This window comes from Larus michahellis, chromosome 5, assembly GCF_964199755.1.
Source record: "Larus michahellis chromosome 5, bLarMic1.1, whole genome shotgun sequence".
NCBI classification, from domain to species: domain Eukaryota; kingdom Metazoa; phylum Chordata; class Aves; order Charadriiformes; family Laridae; genus Larus; species Larus michahellis.
Window position 1 is genome coordinate 78,209,914 of NC_133900.1, and position 26,102 is coordinate 78,236,015.

The 26,102-nt window shown below is 35.7% G+C and overlaps 1 protein-coding gene across 7 annotated transcripts in view; it reads left to right on the plus strand.

Annotated features, from left to right (window-relative positions):
* The window catches only part of MICU3 (mitochondrial calcium uptake family member 3), a 56,510-nt gene that overhangs the window by 13,428 nt on the left and 16,980 nt on the right, over positions 1-26,102 (plus strand). For 2 of the 7 annotated variants that reach the window (XM_074588151.1, XM_074588150.1), the window contains exons 2-11: positions 300-453; positions 3,823-3,854; positions 4,682-4,760; positions 9,404-9,451; positions 9,839-9,921; positions 13,694-13,765; positions 15,112-15,150; positions 18,396-18,491; positions 23,178-23,278; positions 25,533-25,704. In XM_074588151.1, coding sequence (XP_074444252.1) covers positions 300-453; positions 3,823-3,854; positions 4,682-4,760; positions 9,404-9,451; positions 9,839-9,921; positions 13,694-13,765; positions 15,112-15,150; positions 18,396-18,491; positions 23,178-23,278; positions 25,533-25,704 — 876 coding nt within the window. The remainder of the gene's footprint in view (positions 1-299; positions 454-3,822; positions 3,855-4,681; positions 4,761-9,403; positions 9,452-9,838; positions 9,922-13,693; positions 13,766-15,111; positions 15,151-18,395; positions 18,492-23,177; positions 23,279-25,532; positions 25,705-26,102) is intronic. The other 5 variants (XM_074588154.1, XM_074588152.1, XM_074588157.1 and 2 more) reach the window with 3 other exon arrangements.

Here is a 26,102-nt window from a genome sequence, read left to right on the forward strand (position 1 = left end):
TGAGTTAAAATTGCCCCTTTTTCTATGATTCAAGAGGCTAAGTTCTCTTGGGTTATCCTTTTTTTTTTTTTTTTCTTTTTTTTTTTTTCCCCTAAGCTTGGGTAGCGTCAACACTTTCGGTGCATAAAGATTTATTGCTAAAATTGTAGAAGGCTGAAAAGGATAGAAAAACATTTGGATGCATTTGACTTTACAAATTATTACTTTTACATTTACGGTTTCTTTATGGTGAATGGCAGTGGCAATTGTAAACCAAAACCTTTCTGATACATTAAAATTGTTTCCTTCTGTCTTTGAAGGTTACAGAAAACAGATCAGACCTTGAAGATTTACACCTTTATGCAACTCCTCGGGAGCAACGGTTTCGTAGGTTTGCCAGTTTAGAATTTGAAGGACAGCTATATATGACTCCATATGACTTCATTCAGGCTGTCACAAGTGATGAACCCAAACGTAAGCAGGAGTTTTATATTGATAAGATTGCTAGGGAAAATGCCAGTGGTGTGTGTTATTTTCCCATTTGCTGTTTCTGATTGTGGTCAAAAGGTACTGCATCTTCCAGAATTTTATTTTTAATGGTATCCAATAGCATACAATCGGCATCCTGATTGTTGTTAGACTGTAAACATCTGTATACTAGACATTAGTTAAATGTTCTTGTTGTAGAGGTCACAAACAGCTCAACAGGCATGAAAGACAAGAAATTCATTTGTTCCATTTGCATTGACACAGTTACAGTTATGGTTTCTTTCTGAGCAGGCCAGTATTGCTGTAGAACTCTTATCTCCTCCTCTGTATAGTTTCTGTGTAAATAGGCAGGCATGATACGAGTTCTCTGAATAATTTAGCATAACATTGTTTTGCAGTTCTTGCCATCTTAAAGTGTCATCTGCTATCGCGTTGGGGTTTTTTTCCCTTACAGAGATTTTATAACCATATCACAGCTTTCTAAACAACATGCTTTGAGTAAGATTTTCAGACCCCCAGGGGATCCACTTTCTACACTTAGAAGTTGTCAGAGTTAGCACTACGTGTTAATTAAATTATTGAAAAATAAACTATCAACTTTAGTTCACTTATTGTAAAATTTTTGCTTTAAGTATCAAAGAGTGACTAAATAGTAAGGTGATCCATTTCTGATCTAGTTTGATTTCCTAGCCCTGAGGCTTGCAGTGCATTGGTAGCAGCACACAACTTCTGGGGAAAGTGAATATCTTTGCTCAGGTGTGACATGTATAATAACTCACCTTAGGTCTTTCTTCCTAAACTCTACACCACAAAGCCAGTATAGAGAACAGCCAAAAGCAGCTAAAATAGTCAGAGGAGAGCTTAAAGCTCTGTGCAGATGTTAGATTTTCCCCGCTTTGTTCTCTTAACAGTAATGAAATGAGGAAAGAATTAATCCGTGGCACATCAGCGATCAAAACTTCTATAACTTTTGAATAAAGATATAATCTCATTGTAACAGGGAAGACAGAAGATAAAGCTTAGACGGTGAAAACTTGCAATACTTTGAAACTCTTACCAGAAAGCAAATCTTCATTCTCTTTTTTTTAGCTCTGCAGTTAAAAGAGAGGAAGCAGATTCCTTATCACAGAAGTTAATACAAATACACATCAGCGCTTTATATTTTATATCTACTTCCTCTGCGCAGATCCCCAAGTCTTCCTTTTTTTGTTATTGTGGAATTGGGTTTCACCATGTATGGTCATGAAGCATTTGTGCCATATACTGGACATTAGTTAAATATTTTAACTCCATTTTATGACAGTTTGAATGGTTTGACCACACTTTATGTAGGGTTTGCTATTAAGATTTTTCCATGCTAATGAAATTTATGCTTCCTTCTCTCTCACAGCAAGTGTTCAGATTTTAAAAACCAAACCAAAACGCTCACAAGGACGTTCTGTTCATCTCGTGCCAAAGGAGAGGAGATCTGGAGTTGAGCAGTCAGGCACCCTTACGAGTTCAGTGTAGGAAACCTTGTTTGTAGCAAAATCCTTCCTGTGTGTCCAGTTCATCTCTGACACCAAAAGCAAAATGAACCTGGATGTCCTTTAGTTCTGTAGATGAATATCAGAGATTACATGACTGAGGTTAGCGTAAGAGGCTGTAACTAAGCAGAACTAGATGACATCATTATGGTGGAAGTCATATTTGTGACATTTGGACAGAAGGCTGACAAGTAGGAAGTAATAGATGAAGTAGATGAGCTGCAGGTATTACCACTTCCAGTTTCTCATCTCTGACTGGGTTAATTTTAACCTTTCTACTGCAGCTTTGTCAAAATACTGCTTTGTTGGTTTGGGCAAGTCCTAATTTTCTGTCTTGCTCTATTGAAAATAGTAAGTTTAAGGAAAGTATTTTTCTGAATAAACTAATACATTCTAAACATCTTATTTGGTATTTTTGGATCATTTTGTGAGTTGCAAGTTGTAAATAATTGGGTCCATTCAGGCTGACATACTAGAGCACCTAAATTTATCACGGAATCACGGAATCTTCAGAGTTGGAAGGGACCTCTAGAGATCATCTAGTCCAACTCCCCTGCTAGAGCAGGATTACCCAAAGCACATAAATTTTGCAGAAAAAAAAAAAAAAAGAACAGGCACCTGTGGTTTTTTTTATGGATGAAGACTAGAAAGGTCTTGAGTTTGGTCAAAAAGCAAAACTGGCCTTTGAAGAGAAAGAATAGTAGCTCTTTACATCTGCTTTATAGAAAAGCTAATAATGCTAGACCTGAATGAGATTTGTGATGGAGTGAATGCATCTATTGTGATTGATTTACTTTGGAAATCTTGTAAACCCTACAAAAGTCAAGAGGGTGTTCACTTCCTTTTTTGATTAAACACTAACTAATATGGTAAGAGTATATTTTGTTTTATAAAATCTAACTTTTGACTCCAGGTAGTTGTTATAAAAAATAAAAGCTATAATTAACTTGCTGCTGCTGCCTTTACAATTCAGGCTTTCATTTGGGAAAATATTATCTTTTTAACAGTCATGCTTGATACATTTTTATCATCTGAACGTATGTTTATATATTTAGAAAGCCAATTAAGAGAAGAGAAAGTATATTTTGTTCCCTTTAGCTCTAACTATAGTAATTTTAGCCTAATACTGAGCTGTAAGAAGTATGTAAATCTTCATTTGCTTGTCTAGAAAGAAAATCTATATATAATATGAGACTGGGAAATAAAGTTAGATATATTTATTACCCAAGTGTTTTTATGGTAGGCATAAACGTATATAAATTTATATGGCAAATGAGGTTGGTTTGGGGGGATTTTATTTAGTATTTTGAGACAAGATGTTAATTGACATTAAAAAATTAAGCTGAAAATTATATGAAAATCTGTTGGCTCATGTTATGATGTTGTTTGATATAACCCCACCATTGTCAGAGTGGGATTTGCAGACAGTCTTGTGCTAACCTTTACCAAGATATAAAACTAAAATTTCAATGAGTTTCTAACCATGAAGTAATGAAAGACCATAGCAAATAGCTCCTGTATCGTGATAATTATTTAATGGAGCATGAGTTCATCATGAGGAAGGGATTTCTAACACCAGCGGAGTTGGGTTAAAAGCTGTACATCTGAATTGGTCCTTTAAAGTTAGGATTTTAGGTATGTATTAAGCTAATTATTTTTTAGTAACTTAAAGAGAATTTTTTGGAACCAGGTTGAAGATTAGCTTCATGAAGTAGAGAAAATACCTATTCTTTGGCTAGAAAACACAGTATAGATGCAGTCTAATTTTTATGATACCATATTGGCATAACTGAATTCTGTGCATTCATAACTTTGTCTTTTATTGCAGGCACTAAAAAGTGGCGATCCCTTTCGAAGCAGGTGGGCAATCATTCCTGAGCTGCCTTATAACCATAGATTTTTATACAGTTACTGTCTTTCATGATGGAAACTTAGAGTCACAGGAGAAATAAGAAAGTTTTAAAATCTTCATTTAAAAAAAAAAAAAAAAGAGACCTTAATTTCTTTGGTTTTGCCACTTCAGCTGAATCCAGAGTCTCAAAGATGCTTGAGCAGCTGTGCCTGTTACGTTGGATTTACTGACTTTCTCAAGCCTCTGTCAGTTCCTTTCTCAGCCTGTATCTGACTGAGTTTCTTTAGTGTCTAAGTGTAACAGGTGTATCCAAAGCTGCCTGAAATACTTATGCCACTCTACCTTTTGTGATGTTTAAGTGCCTCATACTTTTATTCTTTTTTACATTTGTACAACTGCAAAAAGACTCTGTATCCCTGTATTTTAAGTAAGGCACATTCATATTCATGGGTGAAGTTTGCCTTAGTTCAGGTTGAGTGTTTCAAAAGAACAGTTGCTTGGAGCTTGTGTGAAAATCTTACTGAAATCAAGGGGAACTTACCCTTGGCTTCAGTGAATATGAGCAGTGGTGGGTAATTTCAGCAACAAACACATTACATGTCTCTCTCCAACTCTGCAAACACTTAGTATACATGCAGATATTGGAATAATCATGTGTGCAAAATTTATGTACGTGCTTGAGTAATTCCGAATTCATTGTGGTAAACTGAACTGGTAGATTTGCATGCAGTTCCTTGTCTTTTATATTGATTTCTAGCAATTACTCGTAATCTGTTAACTACTTCATTAAATATTTAAATATATACTTTTATCTTTTTAAAATCTTATCTTTTAGGAACTGAATCAGATCCTTATGGAGACACCACCAGTTTGGAAAGGATCATCCAAGCTTTTCCGTAATCTTAATGAGAAAGGTGAGGGATAAGAATATATTCTCCTGAAGCAGATTATCACTTATATTAATTTATGTGGCTAAAGTGATACCGTACTTTAATCTGAGTCATATGTTCAAAAAGATAAAAAGTGTTTGTTGCTTTCTACATCTTATAGCAGTTTTCTTTAGTCTCTACAGGGTTTTTTAATCATGCCATCTTACAGCTAGCCTCTTTAAGTGAATTAGTATCTTGGAGTTTGTTAAACTGATGTTTGAATGTTTCAGTTTCAGTTTGTTGTAATGAAGAATGATCTGTAGACCACAGATACATTATTCTAATAAAGGCACAACATCCCTTTACTTTTTTTAATAGGTTAAATTATGTGATTATTTTTAAAGACAGTAATGGTATCTTATATCATGGAATAAGCATTTTCTTCACAACACAAAGAGGCAGTTTCAGAAATGCTATATAACCCTTTAAATTCTGTAGATGAGGGCTTTGGTAGCTTTTAAAACTCACACTATTGGTAAAGGAAGAGCCAACAGCCACTCCGGTCTCCTCTACTTTTTTTTTTTTTTTCCTTTCTTAACTAAGCTCTATCCCTTCAAAACCAAAAAACACAGAAAAAAACCCTACGATGGTTTGTATACCATCGTATAAATGTATATTTAAAAGCTATTTATGATGAATAACACCATATTCCTCTGCTTATATTCAGAATGGCAAAGGTCTGGTGGAGTATTTTAAGTACTTTGTAAAGAAGCCACAAGTACTTGCTATAAAATAAAGACACTTCATGAATGTTTAAAATAAGCATGCCAGCAACAAAATTCCAATCAAATATGTTCGTGTAATTGATGAGTCCAATTCAAATGCAGCTCAGATTTATTAAAGGAGTAAATATGCGCCTACTGTCAGAGGAGGGTTCCAGACTTGAATCTCTAGTGCATGGAGGCGCTGGCACAGTTCTGCAGCCCGAACTCCAGAGAAGCAAAAGCTGGTACATCTTTGCCCTATATTTCCTTGTATTTCCTTGCTCTAGGCTGCTTCCTATATAGTCAGAACAGCTGACTTTTGAAATATTAATTACATAAAACTTCAGCTTCAGAATCTGTTAAATCAGTACATTATCAGTTTAAAAAACCCATATCTGGATGTTGCTTATTAAGTCTGTAATAAAATGTCTGTAATGTTGTGCAGTCCTGATTCAACAGTATCTTACTCTCAGTTTTCTGCCAGTGAAATTCTACAGAAGTTGATGGCATTAATGGGACTCAAAATTGGCATCATAAGCTGGTAAAATTAGTAATAAACTTTATCACCTACATAGCTTTTCAGCATGCTTTACAAAAAAGTACGTTCCGTTATCCTATTTTATAGATAATGTAAGAAAAGATGATGGGTGTTACAACTGATAAGGTCATTCAGTAAGCCAGTGAAAGGAATGGGAATAGAATTCAGGTCTCCTTAGTTGTGATTTAGTGTTTATTTAGTACATGACATGAAAAGTCCAAGATTAATTTGCTCATTTTCTTTTTTCCATGCACATTTTAACATGAAGCAAGTAGCAAAAGCCTGTGTCCCTTTATTTTGCCATAGATTCATATAAAGCGGATGAGCCACATAGATTTATGCCAGTTGCCCTTCAGTTTTATTTTTTTGTTTTACTTGAGTGACGTCCCTCTCTTCTTTCTGATCTTAGTGTGAGCTTTTCTTTCTGTTCAGTCATCATTTAGAGCCTCTCTCCCATAACACTCAGAGCAATCAACCAGAACTGTCTGTCTACAGCTACAATATACCAGTACAAACAAAAGGAGAGAACACTTTGGAGGGCTTTTATATTGCTCTCTTCATACCTGTGATGGGCTACTTGACAATTGCACTTTCTTCCTCTGTTTTACAACAAAGAAGGTGTCATCAAACAAACAAAAATACATATTTACATTTATTGACTGGCTCTTAAAGGACATTTTACATCACTGAATGAGAACCTTTGAGGTATCTGATTTCTTGATAGCTGCTTGTCCAAACAGATTCGAGCAGGCCTTTGAAAACTGTTTTCTGCAAGCCGCTGTATGAAACCAAGAAGATAAAGCATAGAGCATGCGTACTTAAATGCCTGCGTTAAATCTTTGCTATCAGTGTGCAGCTATATGTAAATTGAGGAAAAGAATAGGTGGTATTAAAAATACTTAGTAGCCTTCCTAACTAGGTCTACTAGCAGGAGTAAAATCTTGGTTCTGAAGACTTAAATTTGCTGTTGGATCAAAGGGTGTGAAATATCTTTTTTTCCATGAATGGAATGGAATTTGGGAGGGCAGCGTCTCAGCTGGTAAATGTTGAGGGGTTTAGTGATTCTTTCATAGAATAGAATCATAAAATAGTTTGGGTTGGAAGGGACTTTTAAAGGTCATCTAATCCAGTCCCCCCTGCAATGAGCAGGGACATCTTCAACTAGATCAGGTTGCTCAGAGCCCCGTCCACCCTGACCTTGAAGATTTCCAGGGACGGGGCATCTACCACCTCTCTGGGCAACCTGTGGGCATTTCACCTCCCTCATTGTAAAAAATTCCTTCCTGATATCTAGTCTAAATCTTCCCTCTTTAGTTTAAAGCCATTACCCCTTGTCCTATTGTAACAGTCCCTGCTAAAAAGTTCATCCCCATCTTTCTGATAAGCCCCCTTTAATTACTGGAAAGGGCTCTAAGGTCTCCCCGGAGCCTTCTCTTCTTCAGGCTGAACAACCCCAACTCTCTCAGCCTGTCCTCATAGCAGAGGTGCTCCAGCCCTCGAACCATCTTCATGGCCTCCTCTGGACCTGCTCCAACAGGTCCATGTCTTTCCTGTGCTGAGGGCTCCAGAGCTGGATGCAGTACTCCAGGTGGGGTGTCACCAGAGCGGAGTAGAGGAATTCTTTCTAGTATGTGATTTGGTTCCAAAGACTTAGTTAACTGTCTGTCTTTTGTATTGCCTTCGTATTCCAGTCTGTGTGATATCTGTGGAGATCTCTCTGGTTGGTTATTTTTTCTTTTATGTTTGAGGATAGGAGACCTGATTCTCTTTCAGGTGGTCTTCTTTCAGGACAGTTGGTTTTTAGGGAGGAGTATTGTATGATCGAAGTTTTGTGGTGACATTTGGACAGATCCAAGACAAACATAGTGGAGATTTTCGTATCTCAGCTGTTCAAGAGGACAGAAAGTCCCTTATTTCCGGACAGAATTAATTTAGAACTTTTTGTGCTGTAAATATTAGTAGAAAATGCCAAAGTTTCTTACTTTGGCAGTGTTGGAAGTGCTGATGTTAAATGTGTTCAGTAATTGTAAAATCCACATGAATGATACGATGTTTTGAGTTTTACTTGTACAGGTTTTTCAGTGAAAAAAAATCAGATGACTATTTACATAGTTTGTCACATATTCAGTTAAGTCAGATTTTAAAAGATATTTAAACATCCAAAGATGTGTCTGTTTTTAGAAAAACTTTTGCACCTGACTTGGCCTGAAATCAAGGAGACAGCAGGCAACTTGTGAAAATCCCAGCTGATAGACATCTTTACTCTCAGGTGTCTGAATACTTTTTTTTCACTCTTTTGAAATAGTGTAATATTGTGGACTGACTTAACGCTCTTGGTTTTGGAGGACAGACAAAATCAGTTGGTTAGAAATCAAGAACCAGTTTTGCTAGTTCAGCCTCAAAGATTGTTAGAGCTAAGGGCTTTTGGGAGACCTGCAAGTCATCGTTTTCAGTTCTTACTGAACTGTGAGATGCTTCTGTTTGTTGGTAGTATGGGCATTCTGCAAGGTCATCTCTTTACCGTAGAGCTAGAAAAGCAGAAGTACAGCTTGTGGTATCAGACGTAATATTTGAATATTGACTTCGGCTCTAACTTAAATTTTGCATTAATCACTTCTGAAGAGAAAAGGAAGTGCCATTCCACACTGCCTTTTGACATCTAAAAAAAAGAGGAAAAGCTTAGAATGTAGTCCTTACAGATCTTCTTAGTGTGGAAGAGAGAGTACAAATGTCTCTATCAGGCTTTAAAAACTTTCAGCAAAATTTACACATTCATTTAGTAAGGGTTTTAATATAAATTTCAGGTGATGGTTATGAAAATGTGCATTCAAGACAACTCAAAACTCCAATTCTATGCTATCATAAGTAACGTGAGGCCAAGTTTTCAATTAATATTGGATATTCTTTTGCACTTTCAAGGCATGTAATAAAGTCAAAAACTGTATTCAAGCGGTACGTATCAAGAGGGAGCACTATTAATGTTCTTAGAGTAAATGCTCTCATACTGTTAGAGAGTGTTGTCGTGAATTATTGGTGGCATTTTCGGAAAGAAAACCGAATTAATCGTTTATATTAACTTTTAAGAATCTAGCCATCTTCTGTTTAATGAGCCATTCTCCACTGACTGTAGTTGTTTATTTGCCATGTTTAATCTATTACTCCCCTAAAATACTCAAAACCAAACCCAAACAAAAAACCCCACCCCATAGATCAGTATTTTAGACAAATAGGTCGTTGACGAGGTTGCATAGTCACATGCACACAAGTAAGAATACGTACACGTACAGAAATTCTCCTTATACGTAGATTTAATAGTTTCAAGTTTAGGATGTGAAGTCAAGGTGAAACTAATATGGCGTAATGCGTTGTTTGTTTTTTGTCTTCAGGTGTGATATCTTACACAGAGTATTTATTCCTCTTATGTATTTTAACAAGTAAGTATTTTTGGAGAAAAAAACCCAAAAACTTCCTTACAAATTTCTAGGAATTTGTAACATAACAAGATGTCTAGTTATGAACTAACAGTCTTAACTATACAACCAGATGTTACTGTGAGATACTTTTCTTGGACACTTCATGTTCTGTTTCTACTGTCTATTTTCCGTAACCTATGAATGCGTGAGCATGCCTTCTGTTTTCATAACATGGATAATATGGTTTTACAGATGTTATGATTTGCATTTACTGTGTACACAAATGCACTAATTTAAATTAGTTGAGGATATGGATTTTATAAACAGACACAAAATAATTTCTTCAAGTTTTATATTTGCTTTCTTTCCAAGCAAGTAACTAATTGAATGGTTGGGTTTTTTTGGCAGAGCCACATGCAGGTTTTAGAATCGCTTTCAACATGTTTGATACTGACGGCAATGAGATGGTGGACAAAAAGGAATTCTTAGTGGTATGTATATTTTCAGTCTTTGAATATTTTGATGTAATCTTGAAATTAATTTTTTTGTCGGGATTGAGGCTCATGATGATGTCACTAATCATGAGAACATGAGCTATTCTTCACTGAATGTAGTTGTTCATTTGCCTTATTTAATGTAAATATTAAATGTAATGTAAATTGTAAATAGTAGCTTCTTATTACAGTGCACGGTTGTATTGTATGTAATGATTTTTGAAGCTTAATTCCAGTTTTTATTCTGAATCTTTTTAATTGCTACTACATTCACAGATAATTAGGCTATTAAAGTAATATTGCTGTAGCAATGGTCAGCAGAATTATTTAATTGCCATGACGATGGCAGATATTCGTAAAAAAAAAAAAAGATACTTGCAGAAGTCATCAGTTCTTATCTTTGTACGTTTTTTTGTGTAGTTGAGTTTATAAATAAATACAGTAAATACACAGGAGAAAAAGCGCAGTGCCTTACTGAAGAAGATGGAACAAAATATAAAGAATAAAACAGACACAGGGAATGGATTTTAGTGTCAGACCATGATTTATTTAAAACTAAGACCCCCTAATTTCCTGTGTGCTGTTTCTTAATTTGTTTCCAAGTCAAGTTCTAAGGCTCAATTCAGATAAGCTGTGCTAACCTAAAGAAAACGGAAATGTGAAAGAAACTGTCCTCAACACGTTGAACTTCCCTCAATTCTCCTTTTCAAGGAAGTGAGAGCCAAGATCTGGGGTCTTGTTTTCTGGTGGCATAGCTTAAGCAGAACAGGTCTAATTTATTTTGGAAGCTGTCACCACTTGCAAATTGTGGTATGCTGATCATTTATTGTATTCTAATATTAAATGTACGCATCTTTATATTTGCTAATTCCTAATAGATGTCTCCTCCAGCTGGGGGAAGAAGCCAGCAAACATTGGATTAATTGTCCAAAGAAAAAATAGAGGAAGAAGAAAAAGGGAAAAAAAAAAGTCTTTTGTGATTCAGTACAGCAGAATGTGGTGGAATAGACTGACAACTATGGATATCGCATCTTTCTTTTATAGTCCTCTTCACATCCTGCTTTTTATTTGTTCTCTGTTGTGGTCTCTGATAAAAATTTCTCCTTCTTACTCTTTTTCTGTTATCAAACTCGGTGGATAGAAGAAAGAAAGGAGAATTTTCAAACATTAGATATACTGTTCTCCACCTGTTATCGTATTTAACAAATTTGCATAGAGTAAACCTGACCGTAACTCCGCTTGGTTAACGTGTCAGCGACCCTTCAAAAATCAGCTCAAAACTCGTAAGTCAGGATGTTAGATCTGAAGTGAAAAAGACTAAAATAGATAGGTAGGTAGATAAATAATGTCTGCATAAATAAAAGTAAATATGAAAATAGAAGTTGATTCAATGATGCTACAGCTGTGGTAGACCTGAATATACATGAATATATATCTGTGCTCACCTTGCTTGGGTACACATCATCTCCTGTGGCCCTGAAAGCAGGAGACTGTCCGTGTTGCCATTTGAACTATATCCAACATTTGCAAAATACTTCTCCATTGATTACAGTCAGCTATCATAAAATTGGAAATACAGGTAACACTATTCAGTTTTGCAAATAAAGAGACTTTAAAGAGATTGGTGTAGGGATCAGATGTTACGTGATCCTTGAAGAGTATGTATAGTGAAGGGTTGAAAAATACTTAATTTTTCTGATAACGGCTTTAGTGTTTTCGTAAACTAATTCCATGGTGTTTGTGCTTTCCTCTTTGCTTATGTCATAGGGGTGAGGTCAGGGAACAGAAGGATTGTGTTGCCTTGTTACAGGAGATCTTGCTTTTGCTGCTTTCAGCAGTCAATCTCATTATCCTGTTTCAAACAACGTTCCTATGAAAGTACTCCTAGATCCTTTTTGCATTCACTTTCCTACTCGCTGGTATCCTATAGCACTCCTTCTGAACAAAAGATCCATTTCCAGAAGTTTAGCAAGTGCTTTAATGATGAATGCAACAGAATCCTACTCCCTTTGCCTCTGTGGCAGGGGAAATACATCCAAGGATGCATTGCTTTTTACCGATCTTTTTTTGGTTTTTCAATTACTGCCAGTCTTCTACTTGATGGCTTGTCACTTCACTTTTCACGAGGTATTTTCTTTCTGCGTCTCTCTCTTCTTTTATCTTTCTTCTTTCCACAGTTTTGGGTTGCAAACTGTGTAATACTCCAGGCCATCCAGCTAAATCTCAAATCATGACTCTTTCCTCATCAGCATAAGTTACAATAATTTGTGCCTGTAGGTTTGCAAAAACTTAGAAAAATCATACCAAGGTCTATACATTGATCCCATACTCAAAAATAGATAGTGATACACACGATATTCTGGTCTGTATTTGCCTTATAAGCAATTCCAGAACACGGTAGTCAATTTTGAAAATTCATGAAGTGTTATTTATAAATGCATTTGCTATTTAATTGCTAAATACTGTATTCATTTATTTCAATGTTGTCACACCCCTGCAGTAGAGCTTGCTGCTCCCTTTGTCTTAGTCATCTGCCTTCTCTGAAATATAGTATTCTGGAATTAAATTTGGAAAATTTGCTTGCAAAATTTATCACACACGCTTTATCTTTCACATTCCTATCCCTGGGAGGATCTCTGTGCGTGGCATTACAGTATCAGGTTTTTGTCAGACTTCTGGTAGGTTAAAGTGGGTCTTGAAACGACTGCCACAATTGCGTCTGTATGCCATGATGTTTGGTTCTAAAAATACCGTATTTTGGAATTTGACAAATTTATCCGCCACAGTTCTTATTCTTTTTCCAGTCCACTTTGAGATTAGCAAATGCTACAAGTGGCAGTACAATATTTTCACATGCAATTTTTGAAAAGCTGAAGTTCACCGATAGAGTTACAGATGGCATAGTAGTTAATACCGCGCTCTCTTGCTGTGTAGAGTAAACACTGTGACACCTTTTTTTAATGGTTTGGGAACATTAATAACTATTGCCATAAATAAAAATATCTAAATAAAACAGATACTTACAAAGAAAGATAAGTACAGACCAGTTCTTACTCTGAAGACTATAATTTAAAAAAATAAATCTGCTCAAGAGTCTGTATGTTTTAAATCTCGTATTTGAGGTTCTCTCAGAAGTCATGTTTAAAGCTCTTAATGCAGAGAAAGTTGTGAAAGGGGTATTTTACAAGACCTGAAGGTATTCTTTGAACAGACTTGAAAAAAAAAAAGGGTACTTGATAAATTACTCTTGAGTAGTAGTTTGTTGCTGCTGAAGGGGAATGTTTCACCCCCACCAGGTGTTTCCAGTCCTCCCTTGTGCCAGCAGGAGTAAGAACTGGTCTAGTTGGAAACTAACAATATGAATAAGAGATTGATCCAGCTGGCTACATAGCCACACAGGTACTAATTAGTACCAGACAAGAAAGGATGTGCCTAGAGGTGGTGAAAAAGGCTGGGACTCCCCCTTTTTGTTATAGGCTGGATTGCCTAAAATGTAAAGCTAAATAGGATGTTCTTAATATTGTGCTCCCAAATAGAATTATTGGCCTTACTTTGTGAAAAAATATTTCCTTATTCCTTTCTGTGTAATGATTAAGGTCACAGAAGGAACATGAGGGCATTAATATGAACAATAAAGCATCACTGAAAGACCGATATTTTAGTAAAGAACTGCATTTTAATACTGTTTGCAGTGTTCCTCACTATGAATGATTGTTATGCACGTAAAATAGCCTGATAACTAAAAAGAACAAAATGGTTTGTTTTTTAGCTACAAGAGATTTTCAGGAAAAAAAATGAGAAGAGAGAAAGAAAAGGAGATGAAGAAAAACGTGCAATGCTGGTAAGTAAAATTAGAATAGTTGCAGCTGGTAGTTGGTTTGTTTTCTTTGATGTAGGACAAAATCATGTATGTATATATTTTACTAATCACTGTCAATTTTTTTCAAAACAATAAATTCATATCAATAAAAGAATATGCATAAATTTACGTATAGAAAAAAGCAGTGTTTAGCCTAAACTTCAGTAATTTAAAAACAAAAAGTGGTCTACAGAAAGGAAAAATTAGCGTTTAAATATTGTATTACATATTATGACAGTAGCATTGATTCCATTTGGAGTCTATAAATCTAGGAAAAAGTGAATCGAAACGACCCAGTGTTGTCTGTAAGAGTGAGAGATCTCAGTGGCAGGACCGAACTGTACTCCTGCTCTCGTAACTAACTGCAGCTGTTCATGTAGACATACTGATCCTGATGCTTGTTATTAATATAGAAGTTTTAAAGTAGCTGAGGAAATGTTACAAATTAACTTAGGTTTTATATTCAAGTTTAATTTTTTTTATTAAATACTGCTTATATCCAATGCAAAATGGTTTTAGTTGTTTATATTGTCTGAATAGATTTTTGTGGAATATTGAATACTCATTCTTATGTAATGTCAAATTTGTATTTCTTCTGTGCCTAAGAAAGGTAAGTCAGAAATAGACAAGTCTGTGGTGGTTTGTCTGGAGGATGGCAGTGGTAGCAGGAATTTATTTTACTGTCGGACAGGTAAAAATCAGGGACAAGTCTCTGTCGAGCCCACAGCAGAAAAAATGTTCTTTTGCAATTTGTGTTTCTATGGCAAAAATTCCTTATTATAAGGAACGTTTTGACATACATGCGAAACTTGTTATAGTGCCCATTATCCTTTTGGGACCATAGATGCTTGATCTCAGATCTTTGTCCCTGAAACCATAGGAAGTTTGAATTTCAAGAATTAATACTTTTTAAACCTTCCTTGAGTATAAAAAGGGATCTTTTCTTCCCACCCAGAGAGACCTATCCGTAGCTTTTCAAAACTGTAGGTCATTGTTGAACCTCTCACACACTGTTTATTCTGAACAAAGGAAACTTACACCCAAAGGAAGAGCTTTTGGAAAAAGTAAGGATTGCAAACTAGAACGTTTCTCCTGAGAGTAATCTCTGCAACTCTGTTCTTCTCTTTTGAAAATTTGAAGAATGAGATTGTAGATAAACCATTCTTTTCTTCACTGTCGTTTTAAAAACAAACAAATTTAATAATACATAAAATGAAGATTTGCTTGTCTTAACCTATTCTATTGTCTTTTTTTTTTTTTTCTCCCCCTTCTTTGGGCTTCATTCTGACATGTGATACTTGGTTTGACCCGTTTTTGCTGTATGTCAGCGTCTTCAACTTTATGGATATCATACTTCTACTAACAGTGTATGTACTCTAACTATTTTCAATTTATGCAGTCTTCACCAGTGAAGTGAAATAGTATGGTATAAGAAAATTTACAATATTGATCTTTTTCATCAAGTAAATTAACTTCTGTTAATCAGTAAAATTGTGGTGGATCTTTACTTGCATAAAAGATTGTGCATGCTTGTTGCACGCATTCTGAAACAGGCAAGCCTACCAGGAGGAAAGGTTGTTCGCTCTATTTATATAAAATGAAGGAAACAGTGTTTTTAGGGGAAAAGACAAAATATATCTTAAGAAATAATAGACTTGTTCTTAATTAATGTATGTGAATTAAGTCATCCTGCATGCGTCATTTGATCCAGATCTGTCTTGTCTCCTTGTATATAATGTGAATAATTAGTCAAATGAATCCTTCACCTCTATGTTGCCCTACCCAACCCCCACAAAAAAAAGAAACCAGAAGAGAGCTTTTATATTTTTGTGCTTCACTTACAGAACAAATGAATAATAACTTTCAGTGCTGAACTAGAATAGGATTTTACAGAAAATAGCCCCTGTATTATGTAGGTGACAGGAAACTTATTTTCAATTATTTTGAGGAGTGGGAGAATCAGCAAGAGAGAGATCTTCTGGGGTTTTTTTAATGTCTTCATTATGACCTGATTAAATTTTCATTGACAGCAGAAGAAAAACTGTTGTAAAAAAGATTGATTTGATTTTAAAATAGAAGAATTAAACTTGTTTTGGTGTGATTATTGTGCTAGTCAAAGTACGGGGAGGAAGCCGACAAGAACTAGATGACTAGTCAAGTTCAGTTTTAAAGTCTGGGTTTTTTTATGTAATCATTCACAGGAATGCACAAATTTATTTCCTGTGAAGTCAGCACATACAATTTGGGCAATATGCAGGAAGGAAGGCTGTTGCATGAAAAGGTGCAGTAGATGCTGCGATGGTGTGAGAATAATGTAGTAGGAAATGTGAGGCCTTATGATTAAATGGATTTTAGATCAGGCTTTACTGCAGTGAAAGATGCTGTACAGTGGTTGCCATATTCCTGTGCTGCCTCCTATTTTAAACTAAAACCAAACTAGTTAGGCTTTCCTACTCATATAATAATTTTCAGCGTTAGTAAAAAAATCTTCTAGACTCCAGCCATGTCCAAACGCTGTACCAAGATGATGCCCAGGTGTGCACCATCCTTTTCTGCCCGCCTACTACCCAAATGGAGATCTCCACCCCAAGGATACTCAGATGTATAAGAATTCACAGTATCTGACAAATCCCCCACCCCAGAAAACTGATAATTTGGGTTTCTATTTCTCCTACTGAAACAAGAAGTGTAGCAGCCTTTTCAGTTTCCCTTGATGTCCTGGGGAGTTGGAAGATACTCAAGACCAAGGAGATGCAGCCCTAAAATGTCTGGGTTAGTCCAAAGTGTTGTGTTGGGCCCTTCTCCTCACTTCATCCTTCAAAACAAAATTTTTTGAGGAGCGTCAAGGTCTATAAGCCATAGAGTGCATACAGTGACATTTTAAATGGGTTAAATATTTTTGTATTTTCATTTGCATAGGTTAATTCTTTCAAGTCATGTTCTGGTGCATACTGCAGATGCGTGTTAAGACTACTTCAGCATGTATTGCATGAGTACTTTGACTAGCCAAATGCCAACCGGAACATGATAATTATGGTGAGATGCATGTAAGGAAAGTCAAATCTGCATGCCCTGAGGTACTAATTCCATTGGCTAAAGTAAATCTCTAGCAAGAAAACAAATTCAGTGAATACTTGAAATAGATAACCACAGAACTGCATAAAGGAATGAGGTGTTTATTCGCATGATGCAGTAAACTTAAAAAAGTCCTCAGAGAAACTGCTGAGGACTTAATCCCGTGCACTGAAGTAAACAAGTTTGAGTTTAGCAATTTAGGACTGAATGGAGTGATATATGATGTGTCCATGACATAGGAACTGTCACTGCGTAATAAGAGAAAGATAAAACCAGAGTTTTCCAAAAAGGAAACAAAAGTGTTATATACATTAAGCGTGGGTATAATTCCTGGTAGTTTGTCGTGTTTCTTTGAGGACAGTTTCTGGGAAGAGCTGAGTTGAATTGGTTAGTGGTGGAAGTACATAATAGAACTTGTGGAAGCAGTACATACAGTGTGTTGACATAATGTAGAATACATAGAGACAATAAACCTTCTACTTTGTACAGTATTCTTTATGACAACAACATGGTTTTACGCATTGCACAGCAGCATAAATCTTCAAAGAGAACAGTATGTACTGAGTCAAAAAATGGTTTTAATTTGTATTTAGAAGATTAAATTCATTCTGGCTTTGTCTTACCTGCCCAGATGGATGCAAGTGGGAAGCCATGAAAGTAGAAAACCTAGTGGAGACTAACTTGTTGAGAGAAAGGGAAAAATTCATTCAGTTGCAACAGCCCTAACCAAGTTCAAATAGCCTTCTGCTGTCTTTAGGATCACCTCCCCTAGATTATTTTTTTTTGGGGGGGGGAAGAAATGTATTGCATAGATCTTCCAAGACTAATTGCAAGAAAAAGGAAGGCCAGTTTTAATAAGGGAGAATTTTTCAGGCTTCCAAAAATGAAATCTTTCAGCGCAAAAAGGTAAACGTGTTTTTTGTGGAGAGATTAAACGCTTATTTTCTGTTTAAACCAGGTAAGTTTGATCATCAGATGTGCATAGTCTTTTCTTGATAAGCATGTTACAGTTGAAGTTGGACTTACTAGGCTTGGTTTTTTGCATTTCTTTATTGATGTAAGGATGTCATCCTGATCATTGGATGAAATTAATTTTATATAACTAGTTGTACGGTGATATTTGTACTTTTACCAATGAGAAAACAAATTTCATAAGTGTATAAATTAATATTTTTTGGGCAATACAGGATTGTTAGAAAAAACAACAACAAAATACTGAGTTTAGATGGACGTTTTCACATGTACTTGTAATTAGTATTTTCACTTTACGCTTTCTCTAATTTATTTTGTTTGGGAAAGTGGAGTCTCATGCTACTTTTGGAACAGCCAAGTTATGAATAGTAAGCAAGTAGCTGTAATAGACGAGCGTTCCATTCATTTACAAGGTATCAAGTAACTGGGTAGAAATTCTGCGTATAGAAGCAGAAGAATCAAGCCATGCTTTTGAAGATTAGTCGGAAAAGATTTTAAAGTCTGTAAGTGGTTGTTTTATTGTTCTTTGGTTTTAAAACAGTTGTGCTTCTTGAAACTTCTACAGGTTGTTAAAACAGAAGGAGAGGACCTTGTCCCCAGAAGCTATTGGGATACTTTGAGACGTAGCACGAGCCAAGCACTCTTTTCGGACCTTGCGGAGGTATAAGTCAACCTCTGTCTCTGGTCCATAAACAGACTGTTATTTTATTTATTTCTGTTCTGATTATTTTCCTATTTTGTTTCTTCTCTTCCTTTTAATTACTTTTTTAAGAAGCAAAAACAACCTGAAAAACATTAGTCAAACTTTTTTAATATTACACAATCGTTACAGAGGACTAGCAATATCAAAGCTGTCAAATTAATTTCCATAGTGTTTGAAGTTCTAATAAGATTCTTGTTTCAAGATCTGCTTTCAGATAATTGAGCAAGACATTTATTGATCATTTAAGAGGGTCAGAAAAACAGATCATTTAGGCTTTTCTGTGCCCTGTGCAGTGAGGGCCATTGCTCTGCTGGTTGTGGCATTAAAGGACATCCAGCAGCTCCCCACTGACTCCGGTCTCGAGTCCCATGCTTCATAAGCAGGATCATAATGAGAAAAGAACAAGGAACTGAAACGGACCTCCAGGGTAAAACAGTCTCTTTCTTTGGTTCATAAGCAATGTGTGCGCCATATGAAAAGTAATTAGTGTTCTGTCCCTGCTGTTCCTCTGCAGAAGCTATTGAATAACCTGAGGACTTGGATGGACTTTTTCTAATTTCCAGGCTAAATTTAGTCATAGTCCCTTTGTACCGGTCTGTTGTCCCTTAATTTTCATAGGGCTTTTTTTTCTTTAGCGTTAATCTTCTTACTCATGGTTGTGTTTATCAACATAGTCATAGCCCTCAGTCTTAATTATCATAAGCTAAATGCAATGAGGTCTCTGATTTTTCTCTTAAGGTAGAACTTGCATTTCCCAGGTATCAAATAGGCCTTCTCTGTACCTCTCTCAGCTTGAGTTCATTTGCCGTTGAACAAAACAAAATGTAGTGTTACAGAATGGAGTTTTTTACCATTATTTATAGCAATACCCACAGTAATAATATAGTCATAGTAATCTTGCAATAAAGCAGTATACCCAGCCTTTCTTGCCTTGCTTTTAAATTAACGAGCTCCTGAACATGATGAGTCCAGTTATTAGTCCTTATTTATTTCACTAAATTTTAACACCCAGAACATCAGTTTTCTTGTCTAGTCAGCAAAGGGAAACATAGAGGGGAGAGAGGGATGTTCTTTTCATTGTCTGTTTAAGGAGCTTGCGGCACTGGGTTTTCTGAATTGACTGTCATCTTAATCTGCAGTTAGCTGGCATGAATTCAGTCTCAAGTGTAGATGGAGTTAAGTTTGGTAATCTCTCCACACCTTTAATTTAAACAGAGATAGGGTTTTTTACATCTGATGCCTCAGACTAATATCTGTAACTACAATGTGATGGAAGCTTAACAGCAGCATTGATTTAAATTGTCTGTAAAATGTGTAAGAAGTCTCTCCGCTCACTTGTAAGTCAATTTATGAGGAAAAGTCATGTCCTGCATTTGCTCCACTGACAATTTCCCACTTCTCATCATAATCATCTTTATCTTGCTTGGGTTAAGTTTGAGCCGGCTGGCTTTCATCATCTTATCTCTCCCAGGTACTCTCACATCTGAATAATATTCTAGCCATCTGTACTAGGAAAGTGTCATAAAGCTAGGTGACACTGGAGTCTGTGCTGTTTCGTAGCCCTTTGAGAAGGCCTTGTGTAAGTTGAAAAGGAGAGTAAATAAGGTTCGTTGTGGGAATCAACTTACAAGGTCTCTTTCGGCAGGAGAAGTTGTTATTCATCGCATCCAGTTTCTTTGCAGGACAGTTTACAGTACTGTCTCTGCTATTCCTAATGTAGCAACTACACCATCCAGTTGGAATATGCCAGCTGTGCCTGAATTCAGTTTGTGTGTTTATTCTTAAGTTACTAAAGGAAACTGGAAATCAGTAGATTTATTATCTCTATTGAAAAATCGAGGATTTGCAGTAAGAAAGCTCTTATTAATTCAAAGCATAATATGCATGCTTCATTCTCAGAATATGTTGCTATAAGTCATCGCTCGTGAGTACTTAATCAAAAGCTTGAAAATAATTTTGCAGAATATGAAAAAAAAAAGAGATTTACTGCTCTTCAGGTTAGGAAATTGAGAGGAAAAGCTGGTGCCAGTGTGCAGCAATACGATACTGTGACTGAAACGCTTGTCTCTCCTGTTTGTCTCTTTACTTGGACTTGTATTAGAGTAAAGGTAAAGAGAAATGAGGCAGGGTTTTACTCTCATTTAAATGACTATTAGATCAAAATGGAGGCTCATATTTGCATATATGGAAACAGGTGTGGTCATTTCATTTTCACTGATCTAAAATACAAAATTTATTTAATTATGAACAATAAATAATAGTTTTAAATTATTAAAGCTTTTGTTTTTATCCTTGCCCCTTAAGAGAGAGAATTTATTTAATGCTACCAGTGCAGAAGGAGCAGAGGAGTGGTTTTTAGTTGTCTGCAATTCTGTGGAGAAGCGTACTGGCTTGAGTTTCTGCGGTGAGGTTTTTGTTTGGCGTTTTTTCATTTAGTGAGGCTGACCAAGTGGGAATTGTGAAAAGACTTACAGATTGTATTTTTTTTTTTTTTTAAATGGTTCTTTAGATATGGGTGAATGCAACCTCAGTCTAAGGTTTTGAAATGTTTTTGCAAGATGAAAGGCTGTAATTTAACATTTGATATCTTTTCAGTGTACTTGAGGGAAATTGTTTGAATGTGCTTAGGGATTTAATTGCTTAAAAGACATAAGAAATCAGGGTATCTGCGTTTCAGTATATTGTGTCCTGTAGTGGAGGATAACAATATTAAAAGACAAATAGTGATTACTTTTTTGAAGTAGTTTGCTCACTTGAAGAGCAGAGCTGTCTTAATTAAAGGACGTGAAATATCTGTCTGCCTATACGTACGCTATGTCATCTTATTTCTCCCTGGAGAAGAATACGAGAATAAAGAGGAAGCTAGAGTACACGAAATACAATCTTGAGAATTCTAAACTGATTATGCTAAAGTAGGGAAAAGTCTCTCTCATTTCTTTAGTTCTTGGATGTTGAAAGGGAAGGATTTGTGTTGTTACTGCCTCATGTTTTTCCTTGTTGATACATAAATACTCTTAATCAATGTTGCATTTTGCATTTTTTACAAATCAGTATGTAAATTGGAGATTAATATAGTCTATTTCAGAGAACGTAGATATGAAATGGTTTTTCGTGGTACATAAAGTTGTACTGCTGCATACTGTTCAGAATTTCTTCCCAGTTTCTTCATTTAGAGTTTCTCCATCTGTTACAAATTTATAGTCTTTTCCATTATAAAATGAAGTTAGAATTAAAGGACTCTTGAGGGCAGCTTGCAGGTTTGTATAGGCGGATCTTTATAGATCCATATAAACAGTTTTCTATACTTATAGTAAATTCCATAGGTTTATAATCAATCGTCATGATGATAAATTAGTACTGTTACATCTCCCAAATGCTTACTAGGTCTCTGTACTGCGTATTCTCTTCTGTGCTTTAACATTAGAGTTGGCAGGCACGCTTCCACAAAAATATGATGTTGCTGACGGGTGGTAGCTTGCCTAGGAAGGGCAGAGACTACTGGCTCCCACGCTTGGCTTTTCATAAGATCTTGACTTTGTAAGGAACATGAGAGCTCGGACAGAAGGTTCTCCCTAGGCAGGTGCAGCAATGAGACTAAATATGTTACTTTTTGAATTTCAAATGTTGGCAGATGCACGTTAATGCCAGAAGGCCATTGCCATGGTGGAATACTATGGCTTATTTGAGCCCTGTATTACTGGATTATTTTTCTAGCTCGTCAGTATATCAGGAGTTTCTTTGTAAAAGAGGTAAAATCAATGCACGTACACAGCAGTTAAGGGTAATGAATATGTAGTTAAAAAGTGGAATGTTGCACACTCACTATACACAAATGATAGTTCTGTTTATATGTGTCTTCCTATTTACAATTCTTGCTATTACAAATGGTCAAAATGAGTTGGTTTTATTATTCTGACTCCATGCCTTCAAAGTTGATAGTTCTTTATTACGGAAAAAGTATTAGTACATGTTCAAAGATTCCTGTCTGATGCATACAGCACGTACTCGGTAGATGAGTAACATTCGTAAGAGAATGAATCAAACTATTACTTCATGATTTCCAAATTTCTTGCAATTCAGTTGTTTTAAATGTATTTGGGCAATCCCATTTAAACGGTAGTCATCTGCTACTTATAGAAAGGAATCATATAAAGTACGCCTGACTGATGTGAGTGGTTTTGGAATAGAATCCCATACTAAATAACTTTGAAATATAAAATAAGAGTCTATAAAGTAAAGTCCTTTAATTTCTTTGTACTTGCATAGTAGAAGGGAAAGGAGATTGTGTACAAAGGGAGCTGTTTTTATGGTTTACCTCAACTGACTAGTTGTTCGTGTTTTTTTCTCAAGAGTTTCTGGTTTTATTTTTCATGCTCTTCCCCCCTGCGTTGCAGCTTGCATTATATTATATTGCTGGTTTAAGTGTTTTCTACTAAATGCAATTAACAGTCTAATGCTAATTTGTGTGAAAATTGCATGACATAATTTAATGGATTTTAACACTAAAATCTTCTTTAAGACTGTGATCATAAAACACAAACTCTTTTAATAGAAAGGTCTGTTGTGATGATAGGCATTCTCAGATTATACTTCTGTAACTGAGCCAGTCATGGCGTTTAATTTTTTTTTATTCTAATATTTAAGCGTGCTGATGATATTTCAAGTTCACTGTCAGACACTACGTTGCTTGTACACTTTTTTGGCAAGAAAGGAAAAGCTGAACTGAACTTTGAAGATTTTTATAGGTAAGTCTCAATTTCATTAATTCCTTGTAAAAAAAAAAAATACTTGCATACTTGTTCTAATTAATGTCTATTATAATACTATACACATTATATTACTGTGCAGACGTGCATATAAAGTTTATGTTCCCTTTGCGTGTGTTGTATATACAAAGAGAAAAATAAAACAGTAAGCGGACCAACAATAAAAACTCTGGTACTAACACTGCTGCATTTGCAAATTTTGTTAGCACTTGTGTGCGTAGTTGGTTTGGGGTGGAGAGTTTACACCCCAACTTTGTCCTTATTGATATGTAGGAACTTTTTTATTGGCTTTGAATTATTTTTATTTTTTTCCCCTGTTTGTCAGTGCTTTAAAAGAAGCTTTGTGTGCATCTCTGCTCTTACGGGCATATTTACATGTAAAGATTTTCCTGAAGATATCGTGTAGGCACCTTAGAAGAAGCTTCTTTGGGGAAAAAGTGAAAACACAGTGGAAGCTATTGGCTTAATTATTACACCAGTTAAAACAGAATTTAATGATATAGGGAGAGTGCCATAAAAACGGAGCCTTAAAACTGTATGTTTCTGTGTGATTGAAAGAGATACAGCGTTTGGTTATTGTTTCCTCAGTAAATACTCCTAATACCAATTGTCTCTATAGTTATCACTTAACTGTGTATTCTAACCAGTGAGTTGTTTGCAAAATATTTTGCCTTAAAATTATGCATGTCATGAAAAGTATTCAGTATTTCACATAATATAAAAACCGTGTTGTCAAGTGAAATTGTGATGTGAGTTCAAAACAAGAACCAGAAAAGAAGGTACTTTTTTAAAAGGCATCTAGTTAAAATACCCATCTTTTACTGTACGATCTTGTGAATGCTAAAGAGATCAAAACCTAGTAGACGTATTCGTGAAAGAGGGATCCATCAAGTTTTATTCAACACTGCTTTACCAACTCAAAAAATCATTGAACTATGGACTGGTGAGGGAAATACTATTGTATGTTTACCTTGCTCTTATACTTTTGCCTAGACATCCTTTTGATTTGAGTTCCTCATAGTCCTTAAAAGTCAAGTTCTAGATTAGGAGGATTTATTCCCCATAGAGTTACTTACAGACTGCAATTAAACCTTACCTTTATCTTTTTAACAAGCTAAGTATGATGAGCTCTTGCAGTTTGGGGTTTTTTTAATACTTCACTATTCTTATGATATTTCTATAAGAAGGACTGTTGAAGACAACGCCTGCAGGATGGGAACTCTTGGAAACCCGTAACAGGGAAGTGCTGCAGGGTGCAGATGACGGTGAGGTGAATGTGAGCTCCCAGTGCAGCACTGTGACCAGAGAGCTAATTTCATCCGCGGTTGTATAACCAGGACATCAAGCAGAATCAGGGATGTTATATTTCCTTTTTATTTAGAATCATAGAATCTTCATGGTTGGAAAGGACCTTTGAGATCATCGAGTCCAACCAAACCCCTACAATCTCTGCCACTAGAGCATGCCCTGAAGTGCCACATCTAGATGTTTCTTAAACACCCCCAGGGATGGTGACTCAACCCCCTCCCTGGGCAGGCTGTTCCAGTGCCTGACCACTCTTTCAGTAAAGTAATTCTTCCTAATATCTAATCTAAACCTCCCCTGCCGCAACTTCAGACCATTTCCTCTGGTCCTGTCATTATTCACTTGGGAGAAGAGGCCAACACCCACCTCTCTCCAACCTCCTTTTTATCCAGTTTTGGTGTCTAGAATATACTAATTAAGTTGTTAAGCTGGGAAGAGTTTATAGAAATATCATAAGAATAGCGAAGTATTAAAAAAAACCCCAAACTTTAGATTGAAAGACTGCAAGAGCTCATCATACTTAGCTTGTTAAAAAGAGAAAGGTAAGGTTTAATTGCAATCTGTAAGTAACTCTATGGGGAATAAATCTTGGGAATTCATTTAGTACCATGATGGAATTTTCAGTCTAGCATATAAAAATAAAGATCAGTGACCCACTGAAGACGAAAATTAAGCAAACACAAACTAGAATATAAGTATTAAGTGATTTTAATCCTTACTAAAACACTTCATCTTTGAGTTAAATTTGTTGTATTGATTAGGAAATGTGTCAACATAGATAAAGGATTTACCATATTTACCATCAGTGCTACGAAAAGGAACTAATTGGTATAATGCTATTTGGCTTTATATTCTACAAGTTTTTGAGGACATGAATAGTGGAAATATAAAGTATTACTATTTCTTTGTATTTATGTTTGTGCTTTAGATTTATGGATAACCTACAAACTGAGGTTCTAGAGATAGAATTCCTGTCCTACTCTAATGGGATGAACACCATCAGTGAGGAAGACTTTGCCCATATTCTTCTGAGGTATACAAATGTGGAAAATACATCAAGTTACCTGGAAAACTTGCGCTGCACAATTCCTGAAGAAAAGGTAATTGACAGTGGTGGGCCCCAGCATCCAGTCCCAGTGTCATCAAGATGAAAATATAACCTTGATGGACTGAAGGAGATTCTGTCACTGAATTAATTAGCACCAGGATTTTATTCTGATCCTGTGTGTCTCATGTTTTTCAGATTACTTGCTCAATAAAAAGTAGAAGAGTAAATAACATAGAATTATGTTCCATAGGCTTTAGCTAGTAATGCTTTTGAAGTTTACATAACAAGGCTTTATATTACATGAAAATTTAGTATAAACAGCAAAAACCATAAGACTTGGAAAAGAACAATTTTCTAGCGATGAGGCATTAAAACACTTTTTTTTTTTTTCTTCTCTTTTGCACTGCCACTGAAATAGCCCTTTTTCAGAAATAACATTGACACGCTTTA